Raw genomic sequence first — 26,758 nt, 5'->3', positions numbered from 1 at the left:
TACACAGCACAGTCTTACTGGGTACATGGATGATGTAGTGAAATTCCACCATAACGGGATTAGTGGGGTTCAAAAGACCCAAGTACATAAAGTGTGGGGTTATAGGTGAGGTTATAGAAATAAATGTCCAAAGTCCCAGTTGGTAGTTTCAAATCCAGGCTCGGCTGCAGCTTGGCGCCACCTCGTGGTGGTTGTCCTGACGCCTAACCATCTGGGAGTGGCTGGATTTCTGGGATTCTAGGATTGCTTCCCAGGTAGCAGGCCTCCATTTTATCCGCTTGTTCTGGAAAGAGTAGACCAGCACGATACTGGACTGGGGGCGCTCATCTTCTGTCTCTTGGTTTAGTGAAGGAATTGCCTGCCACTTCTTTGCCTGGCTTTGCCCTTACTTGCTAAGGTGGAGAGCCAATCACGTTCTATCCCAATTCACATCATTGAAGGTACTTCTGCACACACACGTGTTGATATTTACGAAAGTAGCATGCTAAATGAGCTAAACTTGATAGGGCATAAGCAGAAAACATCATTCATTACCTTAAAACACTCTCTATGGACTATTTCCTTCCCTGACCTCGATAGAGCCTCTGGCATCTTCCAAAGCTTCCCTGGTTACTCTCAGATAATGAAAAGTTGTCTGGTTTCTTTCATCACAATTGGAGCCTCATTTCTGTAATTAAATGATTAAGTCCAGTGTAATGATCGAAATTCACAACTTTAACCAAAATTGTAGCTTCCTTCCTCCCAGGGTTGGCAATGGGGCCGAGTATACGGTCAGTCTCCAGTCTACTCTCCCCAGTTAGCTGCTCTTTCCAGTGTCTGGGGAGAGATGAAGTCATGTGTGTTGGGGGAGAGACCTACCTTCATCTGGCTGGTCCCCTGGGGTCTGATTCTGGTGCTCTCTAGTCCAGTCGTGTTGCAGGGCTGGTTCTCCGAGGGTCTACCTTCCATGGGTATGTTGGAGAGTCTTCTGTTGGTATTCTCCAGGTGTAACTCACCTGAGGCAGGTGATCTCTCTCTGCTTAGAAGGTAAGGATACAACAGGGTTCTTTGGGAGCCTACCTGCTGTGTCATTTAGCTTCTCCAGGCAGCTCTCTTGAGCATACTTCCTTTGAAGATAGCTTCAAGTCCATTCCTACAGGTTCAGTTAGGCCTCAGGGGAAAGTCACACATGTTCCCCCGACAGGTGTTGGAAATGTGGCCTGCTGCCTCTGCAGCCTCGTCCTTCCCTTTGTCTCTGCCTGCCCCAGCTTCTCACAGCATGTCTTATGCTTCCCAAACCCCAGATATCAAAAATTCTCTGAGTAGTCCCCTGGAAAACACTTCCTCTCTTGAGAGAGGGAAAAATGCCATAGGATGTCAACAACCCTCTTCAGAGAAATCTTTCTTCTTACACCTTCCACCCTTTCATCCATTTAAGGTAGAGGTTGGCTAAAGGCACGGAAAGCACATTTCAGATTTCCCTTTTGCAAATCCTGCGTTGATATGTGATCTCATGCCCGCCTTTAGGATGAGGCATCTATTCAGAATTGCTACACTGCATCACTCTCAGGGGCGTGGTTTGTAGAATATACATACAAGACGTGTGAGGATATAGAACACACTGCAAAGGGTGCCCCCTGGAGGTGTGAAGCGCCAGGGCCCGAATGTATTGTCTTTGGCTGTTGGGGCTTCAGGTGAATCCTGTTACATGCAACAGTAACCCAGCTACCACTTGTATATCCATTAAAAAAAAAAAATTATTTATTTATTTATTCATTCATTCATTCATTCATTCATTCATTCATTCATTCATTCATTCATTCATTCATGAGACACACAGAGAGAGGGAGGCAGAGACACAGGCCCAGGGGGAGAAGCGGGCTCCATGCAGGGACCCTGGGGTGGTGACCTGAGCCACCCGGCGCCCCACGCGCTATGCTTTACCTATTTTCCTTAATCTATGACAATCCTGTAAGACTATTCTGTACGGCTGTTTTGCAGACGAGGCGGCCGGAGCGCAGGCTTGTAAGGTCAGGCAGGCTCCTCGGGCGGTGCGGCCCCCGCGGCGGCGCTGCAGCTCGGCCGTCCCGGGCCTGAGGGTTCACTTTCCTCCAGGCCCGCCTGGGGGCGCCCTCGAGCCCGCACATGCGCACCTGGCCCGGGCAGGGGGCCGGACCCCCCCAGGCCGCCCGTTACCCGGCGGCTGCGAGTGGCGCCACGGGGCGTCCCTTCGCTTTCCCGAGGCTCCTCGTCCTCCTCCAGGGGCCCCGGCACCTCCGGTGGGGGTGTCGGGAGGGCGATGCATTCGTCTCTGCAGCCGCCAGGCCCGGCGGGGGAGGTGCCGGGCCCGGGGCCAGGAGCCCCCTGCACCCCGCTCGCCCTCAGGGGCCGCGGGTTTGTTTGTTTTCTTTTTTTTCCCCTAAAGATTTTATGTATCTATTCATGAGAGACAGAGAGAGGGAGGCGGAGGCAGACACAGGCGGCGGGAGCAGCGGCTCCAGGCAGGGAACCCGATGTGGGAGTCCATCCTGGGACTCCAGGGTCACGCCGCGGGCCCGAAGCAGGTGCTAAGCCGCGGAGCCACCCGGGCCGCGCCCCACGGTCAGCGCGTCCCCCCACGCGCGGGAAGGTGGCCCTGGGGACGCGCGCGCAGGCCGGGCCCTTCCTGCCGCCGGAACCGTGTTCCCGCGGGCGCGCGTCCCGGCCGGAAGGCAGCGGGGAGGGCCGGAAGCCGCGCGGCGGCGGCGCAGCGTGTCCGTGCGGAGGGAGGGAGAGCGAGCGCGGAGCGGCGCCGGGCGCGGCGGACATGGCGGCGTTTTCTGGTGCGTCCTCGGAGCGCGCGGGCGCGGGCGCGGGGGCGGGCGGCTCCCTGGGCGCTGCGGGCCGAGGGGGGCGGCGGGGGCGGCCGGGGCGGGGGGCCCGCTGGCGGCGGCGGGGGCGAGGGTGGCGGCGGGGGCGGCCGCCCGGGCGTCGCCCCGCCCCCCCCCCCCCCCCCCGCCGTCCCCCCGGAGCCGCCGACCCGCTCGGGCGCCGCGGCGCGGGGCCTCCCGCCGGGTTGACGTGGCGGCGGCCGGGCCTTCCCCGAGCTCAGCAGCCGGGCTCCCCCGCGGGCCTCCCCGGGGGCTGCGGACCCGCCCTCGGGGTCACTCCCCCTCTCGCCGTTCCCCTGCTCGTCCGCGGTCTCGCGAAGCTGCTGCAGGGCGGCGAGCCCGTGTGCCCGGCGAGGCCTCCTGCCGTCTGGGCCGGCTCCGGTGCTCCGCTTACAACACGTCCCGGACTTGCTTCCCTTAGTCCTCGAAGGGCGTCGGGAATCGCACGTCTTTAAGTCAGCAGAGAGCAGTGGGGTCTGTGCGTCTGGGCGTCTCCGAGTAGGAAGCAGGCGAAACCCAGAGGGGTGGCTGCTTTGCTTTCCCCGGCTCTCCCAAGACTATATATATATATTTTTAATTTTATTTATTTATGCATGAGAGAGAGAGAGACGCAGAGACAGGCAGAGGGAGAAGCAGGCTCCATGCAGGGAGCCCCATGCGGGACTCGATCCCGGGTCTCCAGGATCACGCCCTGGGCTCAAGGCAGAGGCCCAACCACTGAGCCACCCGGGCAGCCCCCATCCAAGAGTCTTGGGCAGGGATGGAGATTGCGTTACTGCGTCAGCCATGGCCTTCCCGGCCTCCGTCGTGCCCCGAGCCACCCAGGTGCTCCTACTTGAAACAAGATTTTTTTAAAATTTATTTTATTTATTTATGATAGTCACACACACACAGAGAGAGGCAGAGACATAGGCAGAGGGAGAAGCAGGCTCCATGCACCGGGAGCCCGACGTGGGATTCGATCCCGGGTCTCCAGGATCGCGTCTTGGGCTGCAGGCAGGCGCCAAACCGCTGAGCCACCCAGGGATCCCGAAGCAAGATTTTATTTATTTGAGACTGGAGAGCGAGCGGCCCTGAGCAGAGGGAGAGAAAGCAGGCTCCCCTGCCTAGCAGGAAGCCAGAGGGGAGGCTCCCATCCCTGGGCCCTGGGATCATGACCTGAGTCCTGAGTCTCAAAGGCAGAGCTCAAGAGACTGAGCCACCCAGGTGCCTCTTACAACAAGATTTCCGAGTCGAGGTGCGTGCAGCAGTTCCACATTGTCATCTTGCAGGTTTACTTCTTTGGGAGTCACGCACAGATTTCAAGACTGTAAAAGACTCGTAGAGTCTGTGATGTAAAGACCTAGAATCACAGAACGTGAATATTCCTGTCTTTCCCTTAAATATGAAAGTGCTATGTAGAGAAAACATGGTTCCAAAGCAAACATGCAGAGAGCATGACCAGAATCGAGCAGGACGTCTGGAATTTGCTGAAATTTGCCGTGCTTGCTGCTTGCAGTGTAACAGTTTCACTGGCGACTCCAGCTTACGGTATATGCTTCGGCATATTTAAGATCATCACTCCCCTTTTTTCAAGCACTTCAGATTTTAGAGCAAGAGAATATAGCTGGACTCTAATGGGAGCAATTCTTAGGAATGTCTGCTGGGATATACAGCTGCAGATCTTGATTAGTTTTTTGATCTGTGGATTTTCCTGGGGAGATTTAGAGGTAGGAGAACCTTTTTTTCAAAAAAGATTTTTATACTTTCCCTATCATTAATATTTATATTAATTAGTTTACTATGTACTAAAATTTTAGTGTCGGACCTATTGTGTTAATTGCTAGTGTGATTCTTCTCACATGCAAACCCTCCCCCCCGTTTTTCCAGTGGATGTTTTCAATTTGTAGATTTGTGCCTTTACACAAACAACTATAAGCAATAAAAAATTTCCAAATTGGTTATCTCTGGAGCTTAGAAGTGTTTAAGTGTTGTTAGTTTTTTAATAGAAATATGTATTTTTGTAATAATAACAAACTACATTTTTGGAAATGCAGACTTAAAAATTCTTATTTGGAAAGGAGGTACAGTACATTTGAGAAATGACAAAATACAATCAGAAATAACCCAGTCTATTAACTTGGGACTGGGTTCAAAGTGAATCATTTAAATATCTGAACAATTAAGAACAGTAGTTCTTCAGCTATGATCTCCAGTTACCCAAGTTTTCACCACCAGCCCCTCCCTTTTTTAGTTCCTGAGTTTGACTATGGTTGCCAGTAAGTTTGGGCCTCTCTCTCCACTTGTCTGTTCACTTTTCTCAGCTGCCCGAAGCTAACTAACCACATGGTCCTTAAATAGTCACGGCACAGGACTTCCACACTATCTCCAGATGAAACAACCAAGATGTTAGTTGAGAAAACTCTTAACTCTGGCATATTTTTCCACCAGTCTAGGAAGGAAGCACTCACTGGTGGCTACTATGTATCAAGTGACAACTATGTGTCAGATGGCATTGCACATTACTATCTCTAATCTTACAGCTCTATGACAGATCATGTTAGCTTGATTTTGTGAGGAAGAAATAGGTTTATGCTCCCCATCCTGTTCCCTGTTCTATGAACAGTAATTTTAAGGGCAGTTTAAGTTTAGTATGTTCCATTTTTTTTTTAATTTTATTTTCAGAGATGGGTGTTATGCCTGAGATTGCTCAAGCCGTAGAAGAGATGGATTGGCTGTAAGTACTTAAAGTGTAAATATACCCGTGACAACAATGTTTGGCAGTTGAAACAGTTGTTAGTGATCTTACCAAATATTTTTGAGTCTAGTAGAGTAACTAAAATTCAGTTTTTCTTATGTTTCTCTAAATTATAGGAAGCTTCCTTTTTAAACTTTGATGCATTATTAGTTAGAAAAAATTGGTACTATTTACCAAATAAAAGTCTCTCTTAGATTTATAGTTTAATATGACTTATTTAGCATAGGTGATTTTTTTTTTTTTTTGCTAACCAAAATTCTTCAAAATATAATTCTTTTAGTCTCCCAACTGATATCCAGGCTGAATCTATCCCATTGATCCTAGGAGGCGGTGATGTACTTATGGTATGTTTACATTTGGTGAGGTGTTGGGAGTTGAGGGCACACAATTCTGGGGCTGTTTGTGACTCACTTAAAGGTCTCCACAGGCTTAGAAATGATATTTTCACCAAATTACTTTTACTCACAACATTTAGGATATGTACTGTATTCAAAGTAATGAGGCAGAAGTTGTAGGGAACACAGGTGAAAAAGACACAGTCTTTCCCCTTGAGAAGCTTAAACCCAGTAGTGTAGTAAGACAGGTACACGGAGAAATGTGTCAGACAAGGGGCTCTACTTGGGGAAGTAGACTTTGGACAAAGGAAAGATGAAAGAGAAATCTTTCATACGCTTTATAAATAGCGTATCAACAAAAGCAATAGTAGAATGCTGGATATGATCCTAGAGTAATTCAGTTAGATGGTGGCATAAAATTGTGTGTGTTGGGAGGAGCATATATTGATATAAAATGGGAAGTATACAGTGAGATTATATGGACTCTTTCTCAAGTGTCATGTTAAAGAATTGGTATTTGTTGGGGGGGGGGATCATTGGAAATTTTTTTTAAGAATTCATTTATTTTAGAGAATGCGTGCAGGGGTGGGGGAAGGAGGAGGAGAAAGAGAATCTCAAGTACTCTGTGCCAAGAGTGGAGTCCGATGCAAGGCTTGATCCCACAACCCTGAGATCACGACCTGAGACAAAACCAAGAGTCGGACGCTTAACTGACTGAGCACCCCCAGGCGCCCTGGGATTATTGGAAATTTTTAAGGGGGGATGTGTTACATCATTATAACTGTGTATTTATGAAGACTGATTTGGGAGCAGTTGGTAGGGTAGCTCAGTATTAGATACTGTTAGGATACTTTCGTAATAATCTAGTTTAGAATGATGAGGGCTTGGATTTGAATGGTAGCAATGGGAAAGGAGAAAGCAGATTCTTGGGTGAGGGAGAAGTGACCAGATTGCAGTAGCCACAGTTGACTGAAGGATTCCAAGGAATCTAGAGGCACTGTGAACAATTACAGTAGCCAGTCAGTCTTAAAGATTTCTTCATGGTATCATGTTAAATTGACAACCACAATTGTAAGCTCACCTATTTTTTTCCCACTTAGGCTGCAGAAACGGGAAGTGGAAAAACTGGTGTAAGTAATAAATTTAAATTGGCTTACTTTGTAAGAGTTGATTTTTTTTTTTTTTAAGATTTTATTTATTTATGAGAAACAGAGAGAGAGGCAGAGACACAGGCAGAGGGAGAAGCAGGCTCCATGCAGGGAGACGACGTGGGGCTTGATTCCGGGTCTCCAGGATCACGCCCTGGGCTGAAGGCGGTGCTAAACTGCTGAGCCACCTGGGCTGCTCATAAGAGTTGATTTTTAAAGCAAGTTTGAACATTAGTTTTTATTTTGAAATATTAAATAAAATAACCTTTTCCAAAATGTAAGGAATTGATTGCTTGCCACTGAGAGTGATATTTTAGTTGCCAGCTAATTCTGAAGTAAGATCTACGAGTGTAGGTATAAGAATAGTATAGTTTTAAACTGATCATGGGTAAAGAGTTGCAGTGTCTTTAGTCTATATTTATTTCTGAATTAACGCAATGGCTCTAGTAACATAGAGGCTGCAAATAGAGGTGGCTCTCCTGTTGGCCTGGACCAGGGAAGCAGTTTGTCAGACTCGACGGTATTTTTCCTCTTTGTGTAGGTTCCTTCTGAAGGACCCCATTATTTATGGTTTTGGGTTGTCAGCTGCCTCCTGTTTTGTTCATTCATTTTTTTAAAATTTTTATTTATATTTAAAGATTCTATTTTCCTTTCTTTTTCTTTTCTTTCTTTTCTTTTCTTCTTTCTTTCTTTTTTTTCTTTTCTTTCTTTCCTTTCTTTCTTTTTTTCTTTCTTTCTTTTCTTTCTTTCTTTCTTCCTTCCTTCCTTCCTTTCCTTCCTTTCCTTCCTTTCCTTCCTTTTCTTCCTTTTCTTCCTTTCCTTCCTTTCTTTCGTGTGGGGAGCGCAGAGAAGGAGGGAGAAGCAGGGTCCCCGCTAAGCATGGAGCCCAACTCAGGGCCCGATCCCATGACCATGCTTAATTGACTGAGCCACCCAGGTGCCCATTTCCTTCATTTAATCAATTCTCTTGTTATCTTGCTGGTATTTCGGGTGTGAACAAATGAAGTTAGAGTAACAGTTTGGAATATGTAATTATTTAATATGCAAGTATAACTTATAACACTGATGGTTAATGGTTATTAATATCTGAGTACTAATGTAGAGAACTGTTGTTTCTTTGGTAGGCTTTCAGTATTCCAGTTATCCAGATAGTTTATGAAACTCTGAAAGACCAACAGGAAGGCAAAAAAGGAAAAACAACCATTAAAACTGGTGCTTCAGGTAAGTTTTGCATATTAATATTTTTCTTTTTTGTAAAAGTAGTAATGAGAATTACTAGCATTGGTAGATGGGAAGTAGAGTATGCTTTTTTTTAAATCAGTATTTGGGAGGTAGGAGTGTTGGCATCTGGTGACCTGGAAATCGGGGATGCTAAATGCCATTTATAGCATAAACAGTGAAAGATTGTCCCTCCTAAAATACTAATAGTGCTTTCTTTGAGAAAACACTGGCATTTTGGAAATTATGTGTAGTTATTTATGTTTTTCTTAATACCTTTTATATCTAATATTAAAGATAAGTTGGTACAATGTTTTACAAAAGTATTAAGGATTTTTATAAAAAAAAATTGATGGAGTAAAAGTCCATGATGGTGGGAAATACTGCCTTCCACAGGGAAAGGAGGCATGCATTGTTTTTCCTTTAAGATAAGAAAGGAGTCCAGGAAGTTAAAATGTAAAGTGTAAATTTTAAAATCTGTTTCTTATGTTTAGTCCTATTTACATAGAGATCGATCCTTTACTAGGATTTCCAGTCCTGTCTATGCCATGTATAATCTTACATCAATTCCTCATCTGTAAATTGTATTGTTTTCATTAAATGGTTCTGAATTCTGTTCTATTTTGAGTAATCTATGGTTTTGTTATATTTTGACACAACTTGTTCAGTCTTTTGAGTCACATTTGTTTCATGATACAAAACAAGATTGTAACAAAATTGCAAGCTTAAGTAGAGTGAACTTGGCATATCAACATTTTTTTCTTCTCAGTAATTTGAAAGTAACAATGTTGCATAGTTCATAGAATGAACTCACTTGTAACTGAATTGTGAGATAATGGACATGAACTCTGTAGATTATTGGCCTATTTGAAAGTAGTTTTAGAACTTGTAACAACTATAAATGATCACTTTTATAGTTGGTGATAAAAGAGAATGCTTCCAGAGGAGAATAACCAGAATGGTGGTAGTTTCAAAAATCATGGCCTGTGAGGAATAAAGAAATTAGGTGTTTAAACTTGGAGAGACAAGTGCAAAAGAGGTTAGGTAATTCTAAAATCATCGAAGGGATCTGGAGAGAAAATAACTGTTCCAGAAAGGACCAGAACTAATTAGAAATAACCTAATGAAGATTTCTGTTTAAGTATTTACTAGTAACTACATGGAGCCCACAATGAGGGAGAGAAAGAGTAAGTTATTTCTCAAAGTGTTTAAGTAGATGATCGATATTATTTGACCACAAATAATCTAGAAAAGATTTCTACATTGGCAGGAAATTGTCCTGAAAACATGTAGAGTTCTTCAGCTATTACAATTCTTTGGTTATCTGTAGACTATTAAAATGTTTTAGAAAAGGAAAATGTTGATCCCATACAAATGAGGGAAAAATTGTGACTTTTGAATGTGATATTGACTTATTTAAAGGACTTGCTTTTCTTTTGCAAATGATACAGCAAAACTTAACTAGATCTGGATATGTTAGTCATTTATTTCAACATATTTAGTTATCAAAGCTTCATTTTATCATTGCCTTCATAGTTATGACAAAGACCATCGTCATCTACTGCCAAGTGCGGTGGAGCAAGTGAGGAGGAAAGGATGTGCCCAGAGAGCAGTGATTATCCCCTTTGACCTATGTTAGTTTTCACTTTCAATTTTGCCTTTAATAAAAACAGCAAAACATTACTTGTACATTCCCAAATAGTTTGTAAAACCATATTAAATCTAGAGGAATTAAGGTATAATATAAAATTAAAATACTTGGATTATTTAGAGAATGTTAATTTCATATGATTGTGTGTGACTTACTTTAATTTTAGTGCTCAACAAATGGCAAATGAACCCGTATGATAGAGGATCTGCTTTTGGTAAGTGGATAGATTTTAGCAGCTTATATGTAATTTGGAAATCTATTTTCAGTAATACTTGAGAATATCAAGAAAATTATGAAAAAGAATAGTAAATGAAGATTTAATTTACCAGATATTGGTACTATGTCCAATACTACTTAAATGTAGTTTAGTAGTGACATAGGAATAGTCAAAAAAGTCATTGGAATATAATGGAAATATGTCCCAGTAAATATGATAATTTAATATACAGAAAACAATATTCATTTCAGTAGGAAAAAGGATTTATTCAGTAAGGGTGCTGGTATAATTGATGCTCCATCTGGAGCAATGTAAAATTAACTTAGAAACAAATTCAACATGTACTTAGGATTTAAATATGCATATATATATATATATATATAATTTAAATATAGAAAACTAAATGTACAATTTTGGGGTGGGGGAATTTTCCTAACCCAAATAGGAAACTTGGAAATTGTAAAAGATTGAGGTTTATTTTTGTACAGTAAAAAAAAATACATAAATGGAAAAGATACCACAGAAAAAAAAAATAGTGAACACTTGCAATGTTGATGAAAGATAAGGAATACATATAAACTGCTGAGAGGTTCTTGAATACATAGCAGATTAGGTTACCTATTTTGGTAAGAAGGATCACCAAAAATGGTGATTTCACTTTTTGTAAAAGTGGGCAAAGGTTGTGAATAGACCGGTCACAGAAGAGCAAATCCAAATGGCAATAAACATTCAAAAATAACATTTATAGGTAGTAGAGAAATGGAAATTAAAGTTACAGGGAGATAACTCTTTTACACTTATTTGATTGATTAGAATCAGAGTGATAATTGACCAAACAAATTATTGCCTTTTTGGAAGGCAGTTTGGTATTCCCAATTAAAATTTATTTTTTTATTTTTTAAATTTTTTAAAAAATATTTATTCATGAGAGATACAGAGAGAGGCAGAGACAGGCTCCATGCAGGAAGCCCAATATGGGTCTTGATCCCAGGACTCTCGGATCACTCCCTGAGCCAAAGGCAGACGCTCAACCACTGAGCCACCCAGGCGTCCCCCCAATTAAAATTTAAAATGTGTATTTATTTCTGGAAGATTTAGCCCTTTGGAATAAATGTGCCAGGATATAAAGATATACATACAAAGCTGTTTGGTGCAACATTATCTGTAATGGTAAAAACTGTCAACAAGATGAATGTTATCGCTGACAGATTGGTTAAAACAGATTAGGATGTATCCAAGGACTATTGTGTAGCCATTACAGAGAATGAGTCAGAACTACAGTGTTGACTTGGAGGAATTTTCTACAGGTGTTGGTGAGCAAGAAAAGCTGGATGCAAAAAAATATACAGTGGGCATGAGGAATCATGCCCAAAACAGAGAAAAATATCCAAACTGCTGCTGTCTACCCTATGGCCTCTAATTTACTATCAAGTTTATATCTGTAGAACTGCATAAAGAATTTTTAAAAATAAAAATTTTAAGGATTTGCCATTGCTTAGGGAACTTTTTATGAAGTTCAAAGTTTTATAGATTGTAGCAACCATATGAATAAGAATTTATACTTTGAATAAATTATTTTCTGGTCAGTGAAGTAAAATGTGTGATGAGATGCTTTTCTTGAAAGTTTGTTCTGTATTCAGGTGCTGAATATGGGTTGTAAGCCTGAACCGGAACAGAAGTTACAGTTTCTTTCCATTACAAACAAGAGCTATATGCTTTCCTTAGAGTTAGTAAGCATTAATAAGTACTGACTGACCCTGAGGTATAATGTAGAACCACCTAATTTTTCAGGGTCCTAGTATTCGCAGATAACGATGATAAGTTTATTTATTTGTGCTTTTTCCTGCTTTATGGTTCTGGCTCCATGGATTTGGCAATAAGCCAGAGATACTTCCTGTTTTCCTTTTAGTGTAGTATTTGCTCAAGCTCTAAGTTAAGCATAAAATCAGAGCAACAGGTATTGATGAGTGAGTGCTGTGTCCCCTCTGAGGATCCATTTCTTTAAAAGACTAGAGAATGGTTGTCTAAACACATTTGTGTTGGTGATACAGCTATTCTATCAGTGGGTGTGAGATTAGGTACTGTGTTGATTCCTTTGCAGACTTGATGCAGTAAAATCTTGTCCTAGTTAACACATAATCGTATAGAAACTAGCCTGCCACATGGCTGAGGCCCTCCAAAGGATGAGTAAGGGCGAGTACTTTTCGGGAAGATCTTATTATTCAGGAGTCAGCAAGTCTCAGTGTCAGGAATGGTGCAACAAGTGAAGGAATTATTTTGTTTGATGAGACTGAATGATATTTATTTCAGGATGCTTAATTTATGTAATCTAAACTGACACGGTTTTTTTGTGTCTTTCTCAAATCCAGCAATTGGGTCTGATGGTCTTTGTTGTCAAAGCAGAGAAGTGAAAGAGTGGCATGGATGCAGAGCTACAAAAGGATTAACGAAAGGTATTTAAATTGCATTTGTATTTGTATCAGCTTGTGAAGTAATATATTAATACATGGACTTCCTTTAAGTGGCTTTAAATCAAGGATCTGAAAAGATTTCTAATGTTACAAAAAGATCTACAGGTTTTCATTTGGAACATACAAATTGTAATTCAGAAACAGTGGGAAAGTGGCTATGTGGTAAATGAGTCAGGTTTGTATAAATCTCAAAATATTTTGACCTTATAGGGAAGCACTACTATGAAGTATCCTGTCATGACCAAGGTTTATGCAGAGTTGGGTGGTCTTCCATGCAGGCTTCCTTAGACCTAGGTAAGTGTTTCTAAAATAAACTGAATTTTCTGATTTATATTTGTGGCTTGTTGACATTTTATTGCAGTGGGGAGCTAAATAACAACCTTAACCACACAAAGTTTATATTTTCAAGACTTGGAAATAATCTATATATACCTCTCTGTTCCAAAAATATTTGAAGTACTAAAAATTACTTAGTATTACAGTATAAAATGGGAAAATAAGGGTAAGAATATGAGAGAAGTCTGAGTACAGTTAGTATGCATAAATGTGTACCACACAATATTGCATAGATGCTTCAAGTTTTGTAGATTTACAGATTTGTACATTACTTTTAGTTTTATATTTACTTTTAACCATGTAAATAAAATACATTTTAAAATCTAGGTACTGACAAATTTGGATTTGGCTTTGGTGGAACAGGGAAGAAATCCCATAATAAACAATTTGATAATTATGGAGAGGTAAGTTGTATTATCGACCTAATTGTAGCATTAGTGAGTTTTCTTGTGTACTTACTTGATCACTCATGACATGTCTAGGATTATAAAAGGGACTCTGAAATTCAAGTGGATTTTCTGAGTGTTTTCTACAGAAAGTTCAGATTTGGATTTCAGTGAAGAAATCCAAAGTGAGATAACTTTTTCTTTTGTCCCATTTATTAGCCTCTCCACAGTATATTACCTTGTCTCTGTTTTCACCTATTTTGATTTTGGCTTTGCCTTGAATGAGTATGCTCTTCTATTATTTTTAATTACGGTGAATCTAAATGTGGTTTTCTGGCAAGTCTAAATCTATAGTAATGTGGGTGAACCTGAATATCATGTTGATTTTAGAAAGCCTGGGAAGATGCCTCTACCATGATATAGGATATGCTATAGTTGGCATTTTGTTTTTAAAGATTTTATTTTTATGTAATCTCTACACCCAACGTGGGGCTTGAACTCAGAACCCTGAGATCAATACTTGTGTGCTACACTGACTGAGCCAGCCAGGCTCCCCAATAGTCATTTTTGACACCTACATTAGGGCTTCAAGGAATTATTTTGAAGCACTGACGTACTTTTGATGTAGCTGTATGTGAACTTTTAGCTTTAATTTACAATGATTATTTCTATTAACAGCACTTTCTGCTTTTCTAGGAATTCACTATGCATGATACCATTGGATGTTACCTTGATATAGATAAAGGGCATGTCAAATTCTCCAAAAATGGTAAGTGTTCAATAGATTGTCTTACTAGAGAAGACATGATACCCAGTATTTGTGATTTATAATTCCCTTTCCCTCTTTTTCAGTCCTCCCTCCCTCGCTGCCCTTCTTTTGAACCAATACTTCTTGAGCATCTACTCTATGCCAGGCACATGGTACTTGCTGGAGATAGAGCAGAAGACGGAGTAGACAAACATGTTTAGTCTTGTGGCTTACTTGTTGGTGGGGAGAGAGACAGATACCTAAATATGTTAGGTTGGAACAAGTGCACTGAAGTGGAGTCAGAGTAAGGGAATGGTGGGTGATAAAGTCTAGGGGTGTGCTACTTTATACTGGGTGGTCAGAGAAGCCTTCTCTGATAAGGTGACATTTGTGTACCAATCTGAATGAGTTGGGTGGTGGGTCATATAAAAATCTTCAGAGTATTTCAAGCAGAGGGAACAGTCAATGCAAAGGCCTTGAGACAAGTGTGCTTGAGGTATTTGAGTAACACCAAGGAGGCAGGCCAGTGGGTCTGAAGCACACTCAGCATGGGGGTGCTGATAGAATGTAGGTCAGTTGAGGTAGTGAGGCCAGGCCATATAGAGCTTTCTAGACCAGGATGCAAGCTTTTTGGGTGAGATTGGAAGCCATTAGAGTTTTCAGTAGAGAATTGGTGTCTTCTTCCTTCACTTTCACTGTGTCATGACTTCTGTGTTAAAAACAGAGTGGCTGGGGTGGTAGCAGTAGATAGGGAGCCAGTTGGATGCTGGGGGTTCTATTTGGGGCATATTAAATATGAGATACTTATTACACAACTAAGTCATGAAGTCAAGTAAGTGGTTAAATGTGTAAGTCAGGAGGTCAGGGTTGGATCTACAGGTTTGGGAGATATTGGCTTATAGGTGGTATTTAAAGCTAGAGTACTGGATGAGATCACCTAGGCAATGAGAGTAAGGCATAGGAGAAATCTGAGTCCTCTGGGGTTCTTGTGGTTAGAGGTCAGCGAATTGAGGAGAATCTAGCAGAGGTGAAGGAGGAGGAGAACCAAGAGTTCCTGCAGTCCCAGTGAAGAAAGTATTTGTAGGAGGAGGGAAGAATCAGATTGTATCCAGTGCTGCTGGTGAGTGTAGCCTAGAAGGAAAGATGAAGGTGTTAATCACTGGGTTTGGCAAGTGAATATTACTAATGATCTCTGTTTTGGTGAGCATGGCAAGTAGGTTGAGGGACACCTGATTGGGAATCACTTCAATAGAGAATGGGATGAGATGAAATCAGGGAGTTTTACTACAAATGAGAGAAGAAAAGTAAAAGGTAAATAGAGGAAGATGTGGATTCCAGGAGGTTGTCTGTGTTTTAATGTACAGTATGCTTGTATGCCATGGACTGTCTCGTAGAAGTGTCTGATGAAGGTGATTTGATGCAAAGGGAATGATTGAAAATGTAGAGGGGGGGAGGAAGGGCACTTTTAGGAGTAAAGTAAAAAAGTGGGGTGTTTGACATTAGGATATAGGACAGGAAAGCATGGATGTGGGCAGATTGGTAGGTTTGATGTAAGTGTGTGGAAGTTCTTTTCTGATCAGTTTGCTTTCTCTCTCTCTCTCTCTCTCTCTTATTTATTTATTTACTTATTTACTTATTTACTTATTTACTTATTTATTTATTTATTTGATTTTTAGGAAAAGACCTTGGTCTGGCATTTGAAATACCACCACATATGAAGAACCAAGCCCTCTTTCCTGCTTGTGTTTTGAAGGTAGTCAGGAAAATTTTGCAGTGATTATAAACTACTTTGGTCTGCATTGTTTCATACTGATTGTTTGCTCTTAGGTTAAGAATTTTCGTTTTCTTCCTTTATTCCATGCTAGAATGCTGAACTAAAATTTAACTTCGGTGAAGAAGAATTTAAGTTTCCACCAAAAGATGGTTTTGTTGCTCTTGCCAAGGCATTGGATAGTTATGTTGTCAAATCGCAGCACACAGGTATTGTTCCTGAGAGAGTAAGAATTGCAAGAATGGGGTACTGGCAAAAACTCCAATAAGGAGGCTTCTCGTAGTGAGTGAGTTACACATGCTCCCTTTGCTGGTTTAGTCCCACGTCTTTACTTAACATGTCAGTAAAATTCAGTTTCAAAACCTAATTCATAAACTCTTGAGTATTTGGTTTCAGTTTAGGCATTTTGGGGAATCTGATCATGATGATGATATCTAGTATTTATAAAATTGTGCTTATTAAGTGCCATGGCACTGTGTTAAGTGCTTACATGGATCATTTAATCTTCACAACCTATAAGGTAGTACTCTTCCCATTTTACAGACAAAGACCTCGAGGAATAGGGACTTGACGTTACTTGCCCAAGGTCACACCGCAAGTAAGTGGTAGAACTGAATTTAAACCTAAGCAGGTGGACTCCAAAGCTCATGCTTACCATGTGTTGCCTAATCTATTTCAGTTAAAGTAAATATGTTTCATAGCTTGTTTATCACAAAACATATATCAATTGTAATCATTGCAAGTAAATTTAAAGAAGCTGTAGTTCATTTTAGGAATCTTAGCTTTATTTTATGATCATCCCCTATACTTCTTGACAGTTGCTATTGAAAATTTTGATATTGGAATATTTGTGATCGTGCTGTACAAGTAAAGATACTGAGATGTGATTTGAACTGTTCCGATCATTTTTATTTTCTTAAGGTAACGCGCAGGTGGCACAAACCAAGTTTCTTCCCAATGCTCCAAAAGCTCTCATCGTCGAGCCCTCTCGAGAGTTAGCTGAACAAACTTTGAATAACGTCAAGCAGTTTAAGAAATATATTGATAATCCTAAATTAAGGTAAAGTTTCCTTTTACGCTCAGATACCTGTTTAAGTTTGAGGTGTTTTGGAAGAAAAAAAGAATGATGTAGAAATTCAGGATGCATACATATGCATAGGTGTGACTATGTAACTATTTAACTTTGATATATAGTAGCAATTAGTTATATAAAACTGTTAAGTTTTTTTATTTTTTATTTTTTATTTTGGGGGGCTTTTTTGAGAGAGAGCATGAGTCAGGGGTGGGGGAGAGATAGAATCTTAAGCAGGCTCCACTCCCAGCTCAGAGCCCAACACAAGGATATCAGGATGCTGAGATAATGGCGTGAGCCAAAATCAAGAGTTGGATGCCACCCAGGCACTCCTAAAACTCCTATTTGATAAATTTATTTTTAAAAGAGTTGAGATTTTTCTCTTACATGAAGTGTCATGGTCTACTAAACAGTATCAGTAAAAATTTTTTATTTTGTATTTCTTAAAGATTTATTATTTTAGAGCATGTGCATGTCCGTTCGAGTGGGGAGTGTCGAGCAGAGGGAGGGGGAAAGAGAAGCTTAAGCAGACTCCTCCCTGAGTGTATATCTGAAGCAGGGCTTGATCCCATGACCCTGAGATCATGACCAAGAGCCCAAAACCAAGAATTGGAGGCTTTACTGGCTGCCACCTATGTACCCAAAATTAATTTTTTAAGGGGAACATTTCATTCAATGTTAGAGTCATCACTTCATTTGTGTAGAAAATATATCACTGTTTCTAGCATGTTGATCGACAGTTTGGGGATGCTGGTCTAGCCTGTCTCATAGGAATGAGGATTTTCCATTTGGGCTTCATTCATTGGTTACTACCTAGTCAGAGGGCTCTTGGTACCATTGGAGGGAGACCATAAATTAAGTGATCTTGTAGAATTTCTCGCTCAGTAGCAATCCCTTTTGTTTTGAAGAAGGCCATACCTTATAAACTCTGTGAGGTGATTTGTCGCTTGATTTTTGTTAACTTTACTCTTAATTACCTTTTTTATTGGAACATAATTCACACACTGTAAAATTCACCATTTAAAGGGTACAGTTCAGGGGCATAGTCAGGTGTGCCAGCATCACCACTGTTTGATTTTAGAAAATTAGGATTGTTGACATCATGCAGGGCCATCTTTTTAATACTGATCTTTTTTACAAATTAAATTTATTCAGGAATTAAATTATACTTAATACAATTTTTTTAGGTAAAATAATTAATTTTGTTTTGAGGATTGATGCATGTCACTCATTTGGAAACTATTTGAATATCTACTACGTGAAGTCTTAGGCTCAAGATCCAGGATATGACAATGAGAAAGTCTTTGCTTTCACAGAATTAAGTTTGGGAGCATGGGGATTGTGTGAATGGGAGAGAAACAATGGAATAAATGGGGTAAGATGCCTTGAGGATACAATAGGGAAGGTCACTGTAGGAGAACACAAGCAGGGCATCTGCTCCTTGTAAGGAACTTGGAATTCTTCATAAGAAAGTGTTTTTTGGAAGAATGTAAAATGCTAGTATGAATGAATTTTTGTGCTACAATTACGTATAAAGGGTTAACATGTCTGTGGACAGGGACTAGAAGGGAAGATGGATAATAAAATCAGTTTGTTAGGAAGGTAAAGTGGTTTACTCATTTTGGTATTCTGTACGAATGAGCCTTCCTGGAAAACCCAGCCCAAGTCCTAGTCTGTGAAGCTAACCTAGCTGTATCAGCCCAGTCCTTTCACACACCTTGGATACCACTGATTTTGTAGGCCTCACCTTAATCTTTATACACTAACATGTGTTAGTGTCTCTTGTTATAAATATGCATAGCTTTGCTCATCCCAACTTAGTTTTACAATCCTTAAGGTGAGGCTGTTCTTTTTTTTTTAAGTTTTTATTTACTTATTTATTCATGAAAGACACAGAGAAAGGCAGAGACATAGGCAGAGGAAGAAGCAGACTCCAGGCAGGTAGCCTGATGTGGGACTCGATCCTCAGACCGCGGATCACGCCCTGAGCCAGGAGCAGGCAGGTGCTCAACTGCTGAGCCACCCAAGTGTCCCGGGCTGTTCTTTTATATGCCTCAAGCCTATGATACTTTGTACATAAGCATAAATTGGGGTGTGTGGTATCTTCTGCTAAATTTATAGGGATAAATATATCTGATTAGGAAGGAGGATAAGAGTATAAAGTATTGTAGGAGAAGGAATGATAGATTTAAGAACCATAGTTTTCAGACCTGGGAACTTAGGGACCTTATCTAAAAATACGAAGGTAGATATTGGTCCTCTCCTGGATATACTGAATCAGAATTTCCAGGGAATAGGAATTAGAATTTTTTTTTCTTAAAGAAGAATGGCAGCTCTTCCAGGTGATTCTTATATAGACAATCTGGCATCTGATATTAACAGATTTAGGAAATGTCATGGCTCTAGAGTGGTAGGTGGTTAGGAAATATGCCAAGATATGGATGTTCATAGGTGAGAAAGCTCTTTGTGTTATTTATTCTCTTATGTAAATTGTTCAGAATTGAAGATAGGAAACCATAAAGCCTATTTTTAATCATAGTGCTCTAAGACTCAGTGTTAATGTCATCTACTTTCTTAGTGTGTTGTAGGATTTCTTAAAAGACTGATCATTAAGAATAAAATTAATAAAGGAAGATACATAGTAGTTATTTCTGATTGAAAATTACCTGGCTGTATCAGGAGGTAATTTTGCCCGCTTCCTAAGGAGACAGTCTTTGTAAATGGCTTTCGTGAGATCTGACTCACACACCATACAGTCCACTCTTAAAGTGTTTAGGTTTAGTCTTCATTAGATTCAGAGTTGTGCAGCTAACTGCAGAACCAATTCTTAAACTTCTCACCTTCAGAGGAAACACCTGTTAGCAGCCTTTCGGCTTCCTTCTTACCTCCCCATGCTGAGGTAGTACTGATTTATTTTCTGTCTGTAGATTTTCCTGTTGGTGACATTTTTATTATTTATTTATTTATTTATTTATTTATTTATTTATTTTTTGTTGGCAACATTTTAAAGGGAATGGACAATAATATGCTCTCTTGTGACTGGCCTCTCTCACTTAGCATGATGTCAGAACTCATTCATGACACAACATGGATCAGTGCTTCATTTTTTTTTTTTTAATTTTTATTTATTTATGATAGTCACACACAGAGAGAGAGAGAGAGAGAGAGAGGCAGAGACACAGGCAGAGGGAGAAGCAGGCTCCATGCACCAGGAGCCCGACGTGGGATTCGATCCCGGGTCTCCAGGATCGCGCCCTGGGCCAAAGGCAGGCGCCAAACCGCTGCGCCACCCAGGGATCCCCAGTGCTTCATTTTTATTGATGAAAAGTATCCCATTTAAATGCACTCACCATGTTTTTGTTTATGCATCCATAGTTGATGGACATTTGGGTTGTTACCACTTTTTGGCTCCTGTGCTGTGAACATTAGTCTGCAAGTTTTTGCGTGGACATCATTTTCATTTCTTTTGGGTATATATCTACAAGTGGAATTGCTGGATCACACTTCATGTTCGATATTTTCAGGAACGCGTCAACCGTGTTCTAAAGTGAATATCATTTTTTCATTCCTACCAGTAATGTATGAGGGTTCCAGTTTCTCCAAATCCTCATCAATATTTAACTCTTATTTTGATTATAGCCATCCTGATGGATGTAAAGTAGTGGGTTTGATTTACATTTCTGTAATCCCTAATGATGTTGAACATTTTTTTTTTAATTTATTTATTTATTCATGAGAGACAGAGAGAGGCAGAGACACAGGCAGAGGGAGAAGCAGGCTCCATGCAGGCAGACCCTATCAGGCAGACCCTATCCCGGGTCTCCAGGATCACGCCCTGGGCTGAAGGCAGCGCTAAACCATTGAGCCACCAGGGCTGCCCCTGAACATTTTTTCTTATGGTTATTGGCTATTTGTAATGTCCACATTCGTTGCCCCTTTTTCAGTTGGGTTGTCTTCTTCTTGTTGAGTTATGAGAGTTCTTTATATATTGTGATACCGTGTAATATTATTTATTAGATGTATGATTTGCAAATATTTTCACTCATGTGGTGGGATGTTTTTTCACTCTCTTATACAAAAGTGTTTAATAAATTGATGAAGTCTGTTTTTTCATTTGTTGCTTTTGTTTTGGTATTGTATATGTTGAGACTTTTCCTAACCCAAAGTCATGAAAATGTACCCTTCTGTTTTCTTCTAAGAGTTTTATAGTTTTTTTGTCTTATAATTGCATCTGTAATTAATTTTGGGCAATTTTTGTGTGTAGTATAAAGAAGAGGTTTAACTTCATTCTTTTGCATGTGCATATCCATTTGTTCCAGCACCATTAATTGAAGACTTCTTTTGCCCCATTAAATTGCCTTGGCTTAGGTGATCTTTTTTTAACCTAAACATTAACAAAAATTTACGTGGAATGAAAAAAAATTCAAACAATTCAAAAGAATATTCTGTGAAAAATAAGTCTCCTTTCATCTTCTCCCCCAGTTTTTAGTTATCCTACCTGGAGGCAACTTTTAAAAAATTGATATTTTTATATTCTTTCAGAGCTATTTTATACACATACAACTACAAATGTCCAAGAAGTTAGATTGAAAGCAGATTTTAAGGTACCAGGAATTAACCTAGTACGGGAGGACATGGAGACGAGAAGCCATGTCTTCTGGATTCTGAGCTCTCACGTGCTCCTCAGCACTTGGGCCTCTGAGTATTTCTGTGGCTCCTACAGATGAAGTGTTTGGTTCCCACGCTTCTCCAGCCTTTTGTTGTGGATTCTTTCTCAGTTACTTAACCTAAATTTCCACTTTAAAGAGATGGATGCAAGTCAAACAATAAAGCAGGCTTTAATCTTTTTCTACGTTATCATTATGGTATTTATTTCAGGGAGCTTCTGATAATTGGAGGTGTTGCAGCGCGGGATCAGCTCTCTGTTTTGGATAATGGGGTAAGTTGTACTTTTAATTTTTAAGAGGTTACATTATGAGTTGTCATTTTGGTGGTGTAGTTCTGTTATGATTCAAGAAAAATCAAGTGAGGCTGAAATTAGAACAAGATCAAAAACAAAATTTGTTCAGAAACATGTTGCAAGTATGTCTTGTCTTTTCCTAGGAGTATACAGCACAGTATTTTCTTCCAAACCCCTCATGCAAAATACAGCATACGTGACTTTTTTTTTTTTTTTGGTTTGTCTTTTGAGCACTTGAGGATTTTCTTCTTGCTTTCTCGTGAATTTCAGAGTCCTTTCTTTTGGTGATAATGGAAAAAGAAGAAACTAGAGTTAATAGAAATGGAAAGGTGCCTGGGGATGGCTCAGTGGGTTAAGCATCTGCCTTTGGCTCAGGTCATGATCTCGGGGTCCTGGGATCAAGTCCCACATTAGGCTCCCTGCTCAGCATCTCTGCTTCTCTCTCTCTCTCTCTCTCTCTCTGTCTCTTTTCTCTGTCTCTTTTCTCTCTCCGTCTCTCTCAGGAATAAATAAATCTTAAAAAAAAAAGAAGACTAGAACTGGAAATCAAGTGGATTGCAGAGAATATAGATGTTTTGGCAATGACCCAAAGGAAGGATGAAGAATGATCAACTGGTTTAGGAAGAGGGAGAGGAGTTTAGGTAAAAGGACATCTTACAGAGGCTGTGCAGGCTTGCAGTTACAGAGGACAAAGATAGAACCATGATCCTCATTATTGGGGAAGGAGGTTGGGATATTTTTAACTGTGCCCATCAATTCTGTGAAGCTAGATATAGATAGGAGTTCATAAAATATTTCATATGTATGAAATAACTTGCCTCTTTCAAATTTCTCTTTCATTTCCTTTCCTAAATATTTTATCATTTAATCTAAACCACCTGATACTGAGTCATGGTGAGGAAATACGTCCACTTCCTCCAGTTCCATTGGTGCCCCTGTCAAACCAAATTTTATGCCACATGGTTTAAATTGACCTGGTGTAACATATTAAAAGTAAGGAATCCTATTACCGTACTTGTTAATACCATTTTGAGATAGTAATATTGCTTTGATATGTTCTCATTTGCTGTGCTGTATTTTTTAGTGGTTGTAAGAGATTTAATGTCCATTCCCATTTTTGGCTCCTCCAACCCAAATCCATTTTCCTCGTAAGTTATTAAGCTTCTTAACTCCTCTATTTTCCAGCTGTGGAGCTCTTAGGGAATTCTAGATGTTTTGTCAGTCATATCTAAAATGTGGTACTGGCTAAATCCAATGGCAAATTAAAGGCAGTGTTATTTTGTGGCTTTCTTGACAGGATTCAGTTCCATTCTACTTAGGGGACTAAGATATTCTTTGCCTCTGTATTCTCTCCTACGATTTCCTGTCATCCTCTGGCTCAGCTTTAGTCCTGTGTTGTGTCTTATTTGGGGCTAGAAGTCACTTTGGAATGAGAGAGTAGAACTATGTAATTCTTAAAAGTTGCTCAGTTATGCAACATGTGCAATTGAGGCCCAGAGGAGTACTTGGTGCTGTTATATAGGTTATATAAATACTTCTCTTTTGCTTTTTCAATTTATCGTTTGTTGTTGTTTTTTAAACATGAGAGACCTAGTGTGTATATTTCATGTAAAGTGAGTTTTCAGGCTGACTTCAGTTGCTGAAATTGAGAACAGAAGAAACTCACATGTGAGTTGAAATCCTATAGTAAAGAGATGTTACAGAACCAGAATGGTATTTTGTTCATTGCATTTACAGCACCTATCACAGTGCTTGCATATAGCTGGTTCTTAATACATTAAACAGGCCTTATCTTCTTATTTTTAGGCATATTTTGAAGTGAGACTTGCTTATAGTTATCAGTACAAATGAAAGTCCCTTCAGAAAAGTCTTATTTTTTATGGTAATATAAATGCCTCATGTTGGCATGAAAAAGCATTCAAATGCTTTTTCAGGGGCTGAGATATTGAAGTAATGATTAAACAGTGATAAATTTGTTAGGAGAAAGTTATGTTTGTAGTCTACAATGGAAAAAACAATTAATAGAAGTGGGTTTTCAGGCTGATTAATAGAGTAGAAGTTTCTTTTAGAATTGCCTAACTTAACGGATGATTTTACATAATATCTTATTTGTGCTCACACACATCCATATATACACTTTAAAAATAATTTATTGGCTACTCTCTGAAAATGGACCAAGCACGGCTAAATGCTTACATATACTTTATTCAGTTATAGTCGGCCTCTGATGTACTACTTTCCTCCATTTTTTTTTTTTTTTTTTAAGATTTTATTTATTTGTTCATGAAAGACACAGAGAGAGGGAGGCAGAGACACAGGCAGAGGGAGAAGCAGGCTCCATGCAGGTAGCCTGATGTGGGACTTGTTCCCGGGTTTCCAGAATCACGCCCTGGGCTGAAGGCGGCGCTAAACCGCTGAGCCACCTGGGCTGCCCTCTCTCCTCCATTTTTACAGATTAGGAGGAGGGCTTATATTAAATATTAAGTCACTTCCTTAAGATCTTATAACTCCTAGGTAGAGCTTACTTCAGAGCCCATATTCCTGATCACTATACCCATGAGTGTGAGTGGAAAATGTTGTTCATTGTTTGTACTGGTGTGAGGTTCATTATTCTCTTCCCTTTGTTTATGTTTGAGAATTTTTATGATAAAAAGTTAAATAATACTTGTTCTTAAGTCAGACCTTTTCTCATTTTTGGACTTTGAGTTTGAAATGCCAGTTTGGGTACTTATGAGTTGTGTCATTTAAGTTCTTGTGATTTTAGTATTCTAAATTTCAATTTCCTCATTTAAAAATAGGAATAATAAGGGCACCTGGGTGGCTCAGTTAGTTAAGCATCCAACTCTTGATCTCAGCTCAGGTCTTGATCTCAGGGTCATGTGCTCAGACCCGGAGTTAAGCTCCATGCTGGCCATGGAGTCTACTTAAAAAAAAAAAAAAAAAAAAGGGAATAATAATAATAGTAGTGTTTTCTTTGGCGGTCATGAGATGATATAGTACTTGTAAAACATTAGCACGGTGCCTGTTCATTATAAGCACTTGACAAGTAGTAATTACTGTGTTCTGAGGTAGTCAGATCATCATCATTATCAACTATATTTATCAAGCACCTGGCACACTAGGCATCAAGTGCTTTACGTATCTCATCTCTCAGTTTTCATGGCCATCTTGCAAAACCGAAGGTGTCACCGGTTTCAAAAAAGAAAGTTGAAACTCGAAGAGATGAAGTAGGTTGAGATTATGTAGCTGGGTAATGATGGAGCAGGGATTTGAATCCTGGTTTGATTTCGGAGTTCCCATATATTCATTCACTCAGAAAATACAAATTTTATATATTAGACTATATGTAACAGTTAAGATTGTCAAAATCAGTTACCAAAATCATCACATTAATTCCAAATCAAAGTTTGCTAATAGGGCATTATTAGCAAACTCCTGAGAATTTAGAGCTGACCATGACTACTTCAGTATGCGTGTTTTCACTGTAAGTAGACCACTATTGTTTGCTGTTTTATGGTGATCATAACAGTGCTTCAGTTTTCATTAGGTGCTTCTTTTGATATTTTTCAGGTAGATATAGTCGTTGGCACTCCAGGAAGACTAGACGATTTAGTGTCAACTGGAAAGCTGAATTTATCCCAAGTTAGATTCCTGGTCCTGGATGAAGCTGTATGTTGAAATATAGTCATGCTTTAAAAAAAAAAAAAAAAAAAAAAGTTTCCTTATGCTTTTGGAGATAAGAATTTAGTCATGATCCCAATACCTAGAAATAATCGTTATTACCAGTGTGGTATATTTTCATCCATTCTTTATATAAATGCTATCATACGTGGTAAATCAAGGTGTGTGGAATCTAGGAAATCTTTTTTTTTTAATAAAGTATCATAAGTATTTCATGTCCTTATTTGTAAATAATTTTTAAAGGCTGTCTGGTGCTCTATTATATGGATACTTCATGGTTTATTTAACCACTCTCCTTACTAGATACATAGATTTGTTTTTTACTCCCAAGTAGCTATCTTTGTTGATACATAGATTGTTTTATACATTACAGTTATTTCTTCATGTCATAGTTGTAACATTGTGAACTCTAGGGACATGAATGTCTTGGAGGCCCTTGAGACATACTTCCAAAGTATTTTCAAGATGAGGTGATTTTTTTTTTTTAGCACTGAGGATTTTTGTTTTCATTTTTTCATATTAAAATCATATGTTTAAGATTGATATGTTAAGAATCATGTTAAGAATATGTGGTAGGAGCTGTTACCTCTTGTATTCATATTAATATTTAATATTTCATATTAAAATCATATGTTTAAGAATGATATGTTACGAATCATATGTTAAGAATATGTGGTAGGAGCTGTTACCTCTTATATTCATTCTAGAATACTGGGGTATAGTTCTTGGGTTGATTATTGTCAGCTTTTTCATATTTTAGTCACATGTAGTTTAAAGTTGAATTTATAACTTTATCTGATAGAAAATAATCATTTTGAGAACATGGGAAGATATATGCTTATGAATTTGTTTACAGTATCTTTCTATATTTGATTTACCAAAGAAAGATACAGATATTGATTAAAAAATTTACGCTTTTCTTTGCTTCTCATTCAGGATGGGCTTCTTTCTCAAGGTTACTCTGATTTTATAAATAGGATTCACAATCAGATTCCTCAGATTACGTCTGATGGGAAAAGACTTCAGGTATGAAATGACAGATGCAGCTTAAAATACATGTAGACAATTGTTATGTGTTACTGCTTAGTTCATTTTGTTTTATATTTTTAGTGTCTTCTAAATAACTGCTGTATAGAACATTTTCTTTATTACCTGACTAAATAGTACACACAAAGAAA

The 26,758-nt window shown here is 39.6% G+C and overlaps 1 protein-coding gene across 2 annotated transcripts in view; it reads left to right on the top strand.

The window, feature by feature from the left end:
* The first annotated feature begins 2,160 nt into the window (after positions 1–2,160).
* The window catches only part of DDX1 (DEAD-box helicase 1), a 35,804-nt gene continuing 11,206 nt past the window's right edge, over positions 2,161–26,758 (top strand). Inside the window, exons 1-16 of one of the 2 annotated variants that reach the window (XM_072767682.1) lie at positions 2,161–2,373; positions 5,514–5,565; positions 5,867–5,930; positions 7,022–7,051; positions 8,194–8,290; positions 10,105–10,152; positions 12,525–12,608; positions 12,837–12,920; positions 13,290–13,366; positions 14,045–14,117; positions 15,773–15,849; positions 15,962–16,076; positions 16,789–16,927; positions 21,818–21,878; positions 25,470–25,568; positions 26,517–26,606. In XM_072767682.1, the coding sequence (XP_072623783.1) occupies positions 5,516–5,565; positions 5,867–5,930; positions 7,022–7,051; positions 8,194–8,290; positions 10,105–10,152; positions 12,525–12,608; positions 12,837–12,920; positions 13,290–13,366; positions 14,045–14,117; positions 15,773–15,849; positions 15,962–16,076; positions 16,789–16,927; positions 21,818–21,878; positions 25,470–25,568; positions 26,517–26,606 (1,188 nt within the window). In that variant the 5' untranslated portion in view covers positions 2,161–2,373; positions 5,514–5,515. Of the gene's footprint in view, positions 2,374–2,409; positions 2,802–5,513; positions 5,566–5,866; positions 5,931–7,021; positions 7,052–8,193; positions 8,291–10,104; positions 10,153–12,524; positions 12,609–12,836; positions 12,921–13,289; positions 13,367–14,044; positions 14,118–15,772; positions 15,850–15,961; positions 16,077–16,788; positions 16,928–21,817; positions 21,879–25,469; positions 25,569–26,516; positions 26,607–26,758 lie in introns of those variants that run through there. The other variant, XM_072767681.1, reaches the window with a different exon arrangement.

This window comes from Vulpes vulpes, chromosome 8, assembly GCF_048418805.1.
Source record: "Vulpes vulpes isolate BD-2025 chromosome 8, VulVul3, whole genome shotgun sequence".
Taxonomy (NCBI): domain Eukaryota; kingdom Metazoa; phylum Chordata; class Mammalia; order Carnivora; family Canidae; genus Vulpes; species Vulpes vulpes.
Note: the sequence above shows the minus strand (reverse complement) of the source record. Positions and strands in the feature narration are given on the sequence as shown.